The sequence below is a fragment of the Sinocyclocheilus rhinocerous genome, unplaced genomic scaffold, assembly GCF_001515625.1.
Source record: "Sinocyclocheilus rhinocerous isolate Xijiao unplaced genomic scaffold, SAMN03320098_v1.1 scaffold1029, whole genome shotgun sequence".
Taxonomy (NCBI): Eukaryota; Metazoa; Chordata; class Actinopteri; order Cypriniformes; family Cyprinidae; genus Sinocyclocheilus; species Sinocyclocheilus rhinocerous.
This window is the reverse complement of record NW_015664012.1, coordinates 1-12,959: the sequence shown is the minus strand read 5'-3', so window position 1 is coordinate 12,959 and position 12,959 is coordinate 1. Positions and strand designations below refer to the sequence as shown.

The following is a 12,959-nucleotide window of genomic DNA, read 5'->3' as shown; positions in this document are numbered from 1 at the left end:
TGCAACGAATGTTAACAGCCTTGCAACCTAAACACTCTTTAGTGTACAGAAGCGTTATATTGCAATCGCCATAGTAACAATAATGTCATCGTCTGCAAGAAAGCATTCGTTTAAGAGTGCAAAGGATAATATGCATTTACTTCAGATGCAATAGATATCGGAACACCCTCAAAATAAACCATAGAACAGTTTGAAAAACATAAAAATGTTCCTTACAGTAGTACATTTCCGTTTAAGGGTTTCACAGATTTGTTCTGCGAAAAGTCAATTTGAAACAAATACATGCACAAAGGAAAAGAGATAACATGCATCTCTCTCTCTCTCTTTTCCTACAATACTGTTTGGTGGTATTTAATTAGAGGAAGGCTCATTGTATTTTTCTTCTTCCATTAGCTCCTTTCTCTTCTACAGAAACAAGGGATGGGGGAAAGTAAAAGAGGTGTGATGAAAGAGAAAAAAGAGAGATAGAGAAAAAGCTAAACTGAAAGTCATAAAGACCCACACTGAGAAACAAATGGGGAAAATACACTAAGAGTAGGAGAAAAATGTATTTAAAAAAACATTGTTTAGGAAGAAAAGTCACAGATGAAGGTCATGACTGCTGGCCGCTCCACTGGCCCTCCATCGGTCGACGGAGCAGTTCCTCTACATGCCTCGCTACTGAATAACTTAAAATTTTAAGGATTTGCGGCAATGCAATTTTGTCTGATATGTGAATTATTTATTAGCCTATTTTTTTATCCATGCAGCAAATGCTTTAAAAAACAGCTTTAAAATTACTTTATTGCATTTCAGACGCTTTTAAAGTACTTTTCACTATAAATTTTATGGGTAGCTTGAATGTAAAACATTGTCATGAATTCGTTGTATTCCCATTTGTGAAATAGTCAACAAATGCATTGTTGTAGGCTAACCCGATCTCATGAACGTGCGTGTAGCATGATTTTCTGCTTCTATTTGGCGTAATATTTCTATGCAGAAATTGACTTTGGCATGCAAAACACTGATAAATTCATAATTAATAGCATGACTGGTTCAGTCGACAGAAATACGGGACACACAGACCTATAATAACTGCTGAAATGTTTGCGGGGCAAATCTCAGGTCAGTCTGAGCGCTCATGGTACGCACAGTGCGTACAGCCGTACACCTGCAGGCGCCACTGCAATAACGTCAATTCCATAGGATATACAGCACATTTTAGAGGGTTATTTACTATAATAGCTGTTATTATACGTTACAGCATGTGGTGGTCCAGATGAAATCAACAAATATTTTCTGTGCTGATCTGAAGGAAAAAACTGAAGAATTGATTTAAGCATGGTAAAAAAAACTAAACATATTGGATTCATAATTAAATTACTTAACTAATAATAACAATAATAAATGTTTGCCTGATTATGGTGGTATTATTTATATACCATTGTAGTATTTATTAATGTTAGCTTTTAATTTAATTAGCTTTTATTTTTTATATCTTCAGTTTTCATTTTAATTTTAGTTTTAGTAATTTTAGTATAATTTTTAGTTGTAGTAATTTAGTATTTTTTTGTAATTTTCAGTATCAGTTTTAGTAATATTAGTACTTAGGCTTATTTTATTTCTGTTATTTGCCAAAGCATTTCTAATTGTCTACTATTTTATATTTTATTTTATTTCAATGAACAAAAATTACTTTTAATAGTTCTGGTTTTAGTTAACAATAACAAGCCAGATGCAGAATCATAAAGACAGACAGAAAACACACATATTTGTATACTCACATGGGAGGATAGAGTCCATAAGCATGTGGTTGATTGACAGCTGGAGATGCTGCATGGTCCATGTAGGTGGGGTTTGCTGCAGGGTCGGGGTTAGGTGTCGCAAACCTGCGTGAACACACATGCACACATAAATAGTCAATTATTTAACATCATCAGTGTTATTTTTAGCATTATTTATATACTGTTACAGTATTTATTCTTATTTTGAATTAGCTTTTATTTTCATATTTTCATTGTTATATTAGACTATACTTTTGTCATTTTGATTAGTTTTAGTTTTTTTGTATTTAAATTTGGTTTTAATTTTTTTTCCCAGTTAAATTTAATTTTAGTAAGTTTAGTCTTTCAACTTCAACATTTTATTTCAGTTAGTTGCAACATTTCTCTGTTTTTTTAATATTTATAAAGTTTTTTAAATATACGTTTTTCATCTAATATTGAGAAATTAGTTTAAAGTCTGTTATATATTGATACAGCTTCCCATAACAATTCCTGTCACCCTACTTTTCTCTCTCCCTCAATAAAATGCCAGAAACCTCCAAAAATAACAAAAGACATGTTCAGCTCATTCATTCTGTTCAGCTCTATTTCACAGCTTGCTACTCTGCACACAGCTCTTGCTAACCCTCAAAATTAAGAGCTAGTTTGATAATGACTCCCTCAGAATGCTGATGACTAGAACTGAATTATCTGAGACTGATGGTGTATGACTCCCTGCTGTGCATGACCGAAGTGGAAGGCTTGCTAACGAGACCAACGGGGTCATCCACCTATGGATAAATAATGCTGCTAATGAGGCTAACAGAGCTAAGTATATGCTGAGGAGTGAGTGGAGTCTCAAGTATCCATGGCAACCAATAACTGCCCATAGAGTCAGGCCAGCACTAATATGATAGCGTGCAATTAGATTTATCGCTTGGAGCTAACAGGTTAGCTCTTGAATTTCAGAGATGTGAAGACCTGTACTGAGAGGTTAGAAAAACACACAGAGACAAAGTGTGTGTGTGTGTACTTACTCTGGCACTACTTGTTTGATCTGTGGTTTTACATATCCGTCCACAGCTTTAGCTATAGAGGTGGGAAAGATAAACAGATTATTCCTAAACCATAACATAACACTGGCTCACATTATGTATGTGAATGAGAACACACACAGACAAACACAAACACGCTAGATTAGCCAGAGTGATACACTCTCATTTAAACCCAAAGACATGAACACACAGACATGCAAACACACAGGCTTGCAATGTATTTATAATGGTTTTTACTGGCTATATAATATATATATATGTATATATGTAATATTTGTGCATATAAATCATTTTGAATAAATATTTTACCATTCAAAAGTTTGGGCTTGGTAAAAAAAAATGTTTTTTGAAATATGTCAAAGCTAACCAAGGCTACATTTATTTGATCAGAAATACAGTAAAAACAGCAATATTGTGAGATATTATTACAATAAAATGACTGTTTTCCATTTTAATATATTTTAAAATGTAATTTACTCCTGTAATTTCAAAGCTGAATTTTCAGCATCATTACTCCAGACGTCAGTGTCCTGATGTGTGCTCAAAAAGATCTTCTTTTTATTAATTTTAAAAACAGCTATTTAATATTTTTGAGGAAACTATGATTTTCATGATTCTTTGATGAATAAAAGTTAATTTATAGAGTAACATCTTTGAAATATAAATCTTTCGTAACATTACAATTATCTTTACTGTCAGTTTTGATTAGTTTATACATCCTTGTGGAATAAAAGTATTAATTTCTTAAAGAGGTCATATGATGTTGCTAAAAATAACATTCTTTTGTGTATTTGGTGACAGATCTTCTTTATGCACCAAGAGCTTGCTTGTAACACTCCAAAGAGAAAGAAAAAATTTAAATTGCATCATATGACCCCTTTAAAAAACAAAACAAAAAAACATACTGATCCCAAAGACTTTGAATGATAGTTTGTGTATATATATACCATGTCAAAAAAGATTAAAAATATGTAGATAAATAGAGATCAAGCTTACACAGTGGAGGGGTGTAGTATTTGGAGAAGACCTCGTCTTTGGGCCGGTCAGGATAGAGGAACAGGAGATGATTCAGGTCGCTGATGCGATCCGCCAAGGAGCGGATAGAGAAGTCTTTGGTTGTGTATGGCATGAGGTTCCACACCATCCTTTCTCCTATGAAGAACACACATACACACTCTTTAGCAGAAGTTTTTAAATAGTTTTAAGAGCATTTAAAGCCACTGTAAGTGATTTGTTTTCAAATACCATGCATAAAATGTCCCTATTATACAACAGAATATTGTAACGTGCAATTAAGTGTGTTGAGGAATGGCAGTGGAGGAGCAGAGTAATGGTTCTACCTGCTTTGTTAGGGTTCTCTGCCACCCAGGCTATGGTGATGCCACCAATTTCAGAATCACTGAAGCGCAACAGAAAGGTTCCGTTGGGTTTGGACATCAGCATGTCCTGAGCTTGCTGTTTATTCACAAAGCCAAGAATCGCCCTGAGACATACAAGCACATAAACACAAACATGCATGCATAAAAGGATGTTTACACACACAAAGACAGAGAGGCTGTTATTGTTTGTGTACTGTTTAGTTTCATCATGATTTGTATACAAAGATTACAAGATATGGACGACTGGGGGTTGAAAGAGATCTTATCAAAGCCGCAAGAGGTCTCTCAGATCTTACTCCTGTGTTAATCCATCCATGGTTTAATGCCTTTAATGTATAGTTTTAACCAGCACTATCTCTCAATCAGCCAGTTGCCATGGCAAAGAAGCACTTCATAATGAAGATATCTATTAAAAACCACGCAAAAAATTAAATAAAATAAGAACCAGATTTAAGAATGTGATACATTATGAATAACAATTTCCAGTAGAGCAGCCAGGTGAAATGTACCGAAACTATGAGAAGTGTCCATGAATTTTCAGAATTAAACCAATGTGCCATTTTCTTGTCTGTTAATTAAGTGGATTTTCCATTTAAAGTCACATAACTGAAATACGAACAAACATCACAGTCATTTCTTTGTGAGATTCACCCCGCTGGTTCATACGGCATAAACGGCAGCATTCTCAGCTGAGATGTCATTGTTATGTGAGGGCAGAGAGGAGCAACGGCTTTTATGCTATTACTTTCTGCTCGTTCATTGACTGAGCAGGAACAAAAAGTTTTTTTTTAGCTTTTACACTTGGATGAATTGTTATCATTAACATTAAATCTGCAGGAATTTGATTTATATGTTCGTGTTCTCACAGAGGTCAGTTCTTACCCGTCATTCCAGTGAGGCTTCAAGTGTTTTTTAGTAAGCTCCATCACACCATCAAACCACTGCCAAAAAGTGAAGTTCCTGCCTGGTAAACTCTCCTACAATGACAAGAAACAAATCAGGTTTAAAAGACTAACATGCACAGTAAATGAGTAATGATGCTGAGAAAACAACAACTACAGATTTACCTAAATTTGTATTCTGTAAGTTCTAAAAACAAACAACCAAAACAAAACTGAGGCATCTCAACCTCTTTGACAGATTTAGCATTTGCAAGCTTTATTTACATTGTTATTGCTGATTATGTTGTCACACTTAGTAACTTGAGAAATGTGAGATTAAAATAAAGGGAACACTTTTCATAGAGCTGATACAACTTAAGAAATCTTCTTACAGTTACTTAATATAGATGGTTATTTGTTACAATCAGATTTTAAATCATGTCAACTTTACTCACGGCAATCCAAACCTGTACGACTTACTTTCTTTATAACAAAAAGAAAAAGAGACTTTGAGAAAAAAATTTTCTCCATACAATGAAAGTCAGTGGTCACTTAAACTGTTTGGTTACCAACATTCTTTTAAATCTCATATCTTCTTTCATGTTCCGCAGAAGAAAGAAAGTAATACATGTTGAGTAAGGTTCACTTACAATATTTACCTACATAGATTAATTTTATTAGTTACATCTACTTTTTGTAGAGTGTGTGTAAAGATCTACAGTGTTAAATAAGCCCTAGTAGCATGTTGTGGACTAGAACCTCATCAAAGCATGTATGAAGCTTGTTTCCTCACAGATGCTTAACAGTTATGAAAAACAAAGCATGGAATTATGAAAGAACAATCTGCTGAATTCCTGGTACGTGTTCCTCGCAAGTGATGCGTTCATTGGAAATGGATATGGAGTTGACACAAATCAGACAGTACACAGCTAGAAGTGTGCGCGGTAAAGGGAACATTCAGGGCTTAAGAAACACAGGCATGACTGCCTGAATGAGAGCATGATCCACTGCCTCATGTTCATTCTGTTTTTAATTAGTGATCCACAAGCAAAGTCACATTACTTAGGACTCAAGACAGGAAGCGTTCATCTCCATCTCTCTCACTTTAATCACTCTATTTCTTAGAACACAATGGTCCTGACCGTTTCAACTGTTAGCATGAAGATCACACAGAGCCACACAAACACACAGATGTCTCTTGAACATGTACAATGGGGTTCAAATGTGAAAATTTGGAATTTAGAATCTAATTTAAACATGGAAATAAATAGTCAAGCCACATTTATTTCTATAGCATTTTATATAATACAGATCGTTTCAAAGCAGCTTCAGAAAAGCAGGAAAATAAAGAGAGTTAATGCTTGTTATTAAACAAATTGAATTTCATTATTAATACCGTCATTATTCAGCTATTTAGTTCCGTTTTGATTTATTTTATTTATTTCAATAGTGTCAATGTTGAAAAGTGTCAAATGTTGCAAAATGTGGCAAATGTTACAGTGTCAAATGTTGCTGGCTGGATATATATTATTCTGCATTATTAGGTCACTAAACAAAATAAGCAATTTGTGACATTTGTAAATTTGTGATCTAATAGTGCAGAATATTCTGATCTTGTTTCCATTTAAGCTTTAGATGTTCTTTATAGCATCTCAAATCATCATCAGGCTTCCCACAAACTTTGTGCAAGTGTGTGCATATGTGAGCATTGTGTCAGTGACTAAATAAACAAAGCCATAAACACAAACGATGCCTGAACTCCAAAGGCCCTTGTTGAGAACACTGCCCGCTCAATGTAGCAGATCAGCAAAGGGCCGTTTCAAAGGCAGCCACAGCCTTAGGCCTGCCTACACATCAAAAGCTCTCAGATCACACCTCACTTCCTGAATAACCATTAACTATTGCAATGGACGAAAAGCAATGTCGATCAGATCAACTAACTTTCTGCCCCAGGTCGATGGATTGCCAATTAAAATTAAGAAAAAGTCGAGGACGATGAGAGACTAGTTTGGGATTAAACCATCTGTGAGAACATTGCTCGATAACGGCGGTGCTTTTGGGTAACAAGCAGCAGGTCACAGTCACGGTCAGAATTTGTTGCGAAATAATAGGCCATATTGCTTTCAGCTTAATCAAAGCTCATGTAAAGCTGTCAAAACCATGATTTCATGAGTAATATTGAAGTACAAAACTGATTATATTCAATACGGAGTGCAACTGAATGCAGGGGTCTTTATGTGTCATTATGACTGATATTTTTACTGGTTTAAAATTGCAACTTACATTTCAAACCCAATATTGTCAGTTTGCCTATTTATGTTTCAACACTGAAAATAGTTTAAAAAGTTTGGGATCAGTAAGATTTTTTTATTTATTTTTTGAAAAACACATTAAATTGATTTAAAGTGACAGTAAAGGCTTTTACATTATTACAAAGGACTTTTATTTAGAATAAATGCTGTTCTTTCAAACTTTGTTCATCAAAAAATGCTGAAAACAAGGTATCACAATAATAAGCAGTACAACTGTTTTCAATATTTATAATAATAAGAAATGTTTCATGAGCAGCAAATCAGCATATTAGAATGATTTCTGAAGGATCATGTGACACTGAAGACTGGAGTAATGATGCTGAAAATTCAGCTTTGCCATCACAGGAAAAAGCGTATTTACCCTGTTAAACTGTGACCAGGTCATGGTCATGTTGCGGTAGTCCTCCGGGTTGATGCAGGAGCTGCTGAAGGCTTTCTGAGCGAGAAAGACAAGATTCTCCTCAGACAGACCTCGATTTGATTGCACCTCCGCCTTGTACTTCATATTCAGAGCCTCACACAACTGCGGCCATAACACCTTGTCGGGCACAATGAAAGGCACCCGTCCCTGAGAGAGAACAAGAAAATTAGTACATTATCATAAACTTTAACCTTTTACAGTTGGAAAGTGTCTCATTAGGCAGGTTCTCAGTGGGTCACAATCACTTTGCTTTTAAGGTTGTTTTTTAGGACAGGAACAGGGAAATTTCATGGCAGTGTAGAGGGATATATTACATCAACTCCTGCACTCATCACATCCTGCTTGATTTGCATAAGCATCTAACATGTTCTGTATGGATGCCACTCCCTGCTGCCTCGAAGAAAACCATATTGGTGACTCATGATGATCTGATATTACACAAAACCTGTACGGACTTCTATGTACTACTTTTAAATGCTTTTATTGTTATTAACTCACTTCTCCATTTGTGTTCCAGGGAAGAAAAAAGTTATACAGGTTTGAAATGACATGAGGGTGAGTAATTGATGACAGGATTTAAATTTATGGATGCACTGTTCCTTTAAAGAGAATAAACGTAGAGCATGTACAGTAAAGGAACGTGAGTCAGATGCCATCAGCCATTCAATCAACACCCACGCTATGAAACATGACCCCTGGCAGACACTATGGGGACTGCCGCCAGCAGGACCAGTGTCTGAAGCATGTGTGAAACAACTCCAATCCCATTGGCCCATGTAGCCCGTGACGTCACAGGCGGGTGCACGGAAGAGAGCACCTGCTGGCCCAGAAGTATAAGAGGGCGCCTACCAAATACGTCACCAACTTTTATTTTCTTCACGAGCCGTTTGTTTGTCAGTAAGTGTGAAGATGTTATGGAGAAAACCGAGGCAAGTGAGCGTTTTAGAAAGTGTGTGCCTCCGTGTCCGAGGTTTCTGACACAAGTGGTTGGGCTGCCCCCCTTATCAGGGTTTTTCAAGTAGGCAGCCCCCTGAGCCCCTTTTCTAGGGTTTTAAGTAGAAAACTTAAGTAGTGGTCTACTTCCCTTTACCCCTTAAGCTTAGTCAGGGGTTTTTAAGTGGGGCCTGTCCATATAACTATAAACTATGATAAAAGTTCATCAGCATGCATTGGATAATCCCATGTTGTAGCGCAAAAAAAAAAAAATATTGGGACCAAATCATGTGCTCGTGCGACCAGCTGAGAAAGTTAGTTGCAAAAGAATGAGTCTGGAGCCCTGTATAGGCTATACAGTGCATGAAAAGCAACTGGTGCTCTTCTGTTTCTTTTGGTGTATGACTCCCCCTTGTCTCGTATAAAAAGCACAATAATCGCGGTTGTCTGAAACAACCGCGGTTAGATCAAATAATCACGATTAGACAGTTATTTAATTATCGCGACAGGCCTACCTGCATGCTGCTTTGGCTCATTGTAACATAGGCTTCTGAGGATAGCTGTGTTTTTGGCTTGGTTAATGGAAAATCCCTCCTGATTGGCTGGGTTCCCCATTTTGCCGAGTTATGTTAGTGCCCCGAGCCGTCAGTGGCTTCCGTTCCCCACAGTGTCCGCTAGCGGACGCAGCGCGAGAGAACGTCTCGGGTTACGCACATAACCATGGTTCCCCGAGAGGGAACGAGATGCTGCGTCCCATTGCCATGCCTAGGGCTTGCCTGTTTTCACATGTCCTTCAGACATTTGGTGCTGATTCAGCAGGCGCTCTCTTCCGAGCACCCGCCTGTGACATTACGGGCTACATGGGCCAATGGGATTGGAGTTGTTTCACACGTGCTTCAGACACCGGTCCTGCTGGTGGCAGTCCCCATAGTGTCCGCTAGAGGACACAGCGTCTTGGAACCATGGTTACATGTGTAACCCGAAACATTTTGTTTGTTTGTTGTGGGGAGTTTGAGATCCTGGTGAGTGGGTGAGAAATTACATTTCGTATGATTTGGAGTCTTGCGTGTTGTCATGTCAGGGCCTATCTTTGTGATGTTTAACTTAGTTAAGTTATATGACCTTTATTTATCACCACATGACCTGGGAATTTGTTTCCATGACTTTCATGTGATATCGCTATACAATGGCCTCATGAGCTTATTACAGGCACAACCAACCTGGTATTAAGTACTTTGCTCAAGGGCACAATAATGATGGTCTGATCTTTAACCATTACACCACACCATCCACCCAAAGATGCACTGATGTTTCAGGAACTCACCGGTTCAGCGAATGCATTATCCCACAAAACAGTGGCCGTGGCATTGTTGTCTTGACTTCCATGGACAATTACCACCACAGGCAAAGAGAGAGTCTGGGGGAAAAATGTTTGGATGAGAAAAATGAATGAACCAAGTTGTAAATAATATAATATATATATATAAATACTCTTGAGCACCTCAGCGAATGCATTATCCCACAAAACAGTGGCCGTGGCATTGTTGTCTTGACTTCCATGGACAATTACCACCACAGGCAAAGAGAGAGTCTGGGGGAAAAATGTTTGGATGAGAAAAATGAATGAACCAAGTTGTAAATAATAACTATTATATATATATAAATACTCTTGAGCACCAGATTAACACAATGATGTCTGAAGGATCTGGACTGGAGTAATGATGCTGAAAATTCAGCTTTGCCATCACAGGAATAAATTACATTTTAAAATATATTAAAATAGAAGAGTTATTTTAAATTGTAATAATATTTCACAGTATTACTGTTTTACTGTATTTTATATATCTTTGTGGCTAACTATGATGTAATTTTGCTACATTGCTTTAAGCGGTTCCTGACAGATACCATTTACTAGGCACACAACCTCTCAAGCTCACCTTAACCTGAAATACCAGCTCATTTCCCCCAACACTGAACTGTGATTCAAACAAAATGGTAAACTTCTCCTCGGTAACAGACTCCGCCCCTCGACGGTCTGAACGCCTGATCCGCTTCAGAGACTACATGACACATGAGAAAGAAAAGAGAAAATATATATATTTACTTTATTATAAGCAGTTAAATTCCTTCTTCCTATGTAACACGAGTCACTATCACATAAAACACCCCCAAAAAGTACTCAAGCTACATTTACAAATGTCATTCACTGCATACGAATAAGACTGTAAAATTAGATAACAAATTATCTAACCAAGTGTTTATTCTAAATAAAGTTTTAAAAAACATAAGCACTTTTGAAGTGAAATATTTCACAAGTAATTTTTAATTTGGATCATTTTAATTATATAATAAAATATACTGTGGAAATTAAGGCAGGATTGTGTGGATACTTTCTGGTTGACAAATGCACAGAAATACAATTATTTTGTAAAAAGAAACATTAGTGCTCAGATACTACTTGGTTTGATAATTTGTTCATAAATTGTAATCTACTGTACGTCGTCTATACAGCTTATTGTATCATATTTATCTAAAGGTTCACTAAGCAATGACTACTGATTTATATGTCAGGCTTTACAGGGCTAAGTGTTGCTTAAGTGTTAACTGGATTCATTTCTGATGCATAACCGAGAATAGAACTCTCTAAGCAGGTACAGAGTAAATTATGAATAAACTTAAATGGTGGCTGACAGTGTACTTAGAAACCCCTTCAGTCAAGTTCACACACTCATCTTACAGAGTTTTCTCTAAAGTCAGATTTTAGACGGCCACACAGCACTTACCATGTTTCTAAAGTGTGCACTGAGAGTGCCTGTGGTCTGGTGGTACTCCATCACACAGTTGTTATTCAAGATCTCACCACTGCTGTCACTGTTAGACAGACACATACAAACACAGAGAATATTATTCTGCATAGTCGTACAAAAGGTGATGGGGGTGTGAATCGCCACTGGTTTCACAATTCGATTCGATTACGATTATCAAGTCAACGATTCGATTCAATTCGATATCACGATGCATCACGATTATATATCAAATTTATCTTGAGCATTTTTATTTAAAAAAATAAGCAGGCTACTTTTTAAAATAAATACAAATTAATAATAAATCAAAACAATTGCTAAGAACTTAACCAAATAAATATAGCTTCAAAACAGACAAGCAAATATAAAGTAATAAAGGGGGAAAAAGACAATTACAAGTGATAAACAAAAAGTACTTTCAGTATCTGAGAGTGCTTTAAGTATCCGAAAGTTTACAGACTATCATAGTTATGGGTTTTTCTTTTTTTCCTCAGCATTATTACTGTTTGATTATTACTGATGAGATCATAGACAGTGGCAGCTTTAATAGGCTGTATTCACACTAATGCACAGATCTATTTCGACAGATGTTTTGTCCTGTTCTGAAAACATAACTGACTGTGTTTACATCAATTTCGTATCATAAAAGTATTCGAAGATGCAAGTACATTTAACCGCAGCCGCGATCAAGCTTCAGGACAAACAAACACAAAGCAAACGTGAAAGTCTGTCAGTACGAGAGTTTCGTGCATCTAATACGTACTGCATTCCAAACGGAGTCAATGAAAGCACATCTGAAGTAAAACACTGAAACAACATGTTTTTTTTCCCGCACTAAGCTTGCTTTTTCCAAAATGTGCCCAAATCTCGGATTTAAAAATAGTGGGTACTTTTTTTAATACTTGCGTTACAAGCGTGTATGTGAATGACCTCAGTAGGCTATAATCAATTATGGTCTATTACATCGATGGAACGATTAATTTCAACACCCCTAGAAGGTGATGAGCAATTTAACTAAGATCAAGGTCCATTAAGTGACAAATTCAGGTAAAAATTGTCTTTGTGCATAAAAATTGTGTGTTAGTGACAGTGGCGTAACTTTCCTTTGAAAAGTGGTGGGGACACCGCGCAACTCGTTTTGCTAGTTTTTTTATTTAATAACCTAATTTACTTGGGGACTGGGTTTAGAGTTGGACAAACTTAATTTTTGCTTTTTAAAAATACATCGATGTACCAGGGGCGGCGCCAGAGAATTTTGAATGCAGGTGCTGAGGGGGTGCTAGATCATTGACAGGGGGAGCTGGGCAGACTCATTCTTCCCACTGGTCGCTCTTTTGCGATGAACTTTCTCAGTTGGTTGCACGAGCACGTTTTTTTTTTCTTCTTCTTTGCGCTACAACATGCTATTAATCAATGCATGCTGATGAACTTT

The 12,959-nt window shown here is 36.6% G+C and overlaps 1 protein-coding gene across 1 annotated transcript in view; it reads right to left on the bottom strand.

Annotated features, from left to right (window-relative positions):
* The window catches only part of LOC107729162 (signal transducer and activator of transcription 5B-like), a gene marked incomplete at its 5' end in the record, with an annotated part of 14,422 nt that extends 2,828 nt beyond the window's left edge, over positions 1-11,594 (bottom strand). The window contains 9 exons of the mRNA XM_016539558.1: positions 1,764-1,868; positions 2,780-2,831; positions 3,794-3,949; positions 4,138-4,280; positions 5,059-5,153; positions 7,731-7,937; positions 10,048-10,140; positions 10,661-10,783; positions 11,507-11,594. Coding sequence (XP_016395044.1) covers positions 1,764-1,868; positions 2,780-2,831; positions 3,794-3,949; positions 4,138-4,280; positions 5,059-5,153; positions 7,731-7,937; positions 10,048-10,140; positions 10,661-10,783; positions 11,507-11,594 — 1,062 coding nt within the window. The remainder of the gene's footprint in view (positions 1-1,763; positions 1,869-2,779; positions 2,832-3,793; positions 3,950-4,137; positions 4,281-5,058; positions 5,154-7,730; positions 7,938-10,047; positions 10,141-10,660; positions 10,784-11,506) is intronic.
* Positions 11,595-12,959: the final 1,365 nt, after the last annotated feature.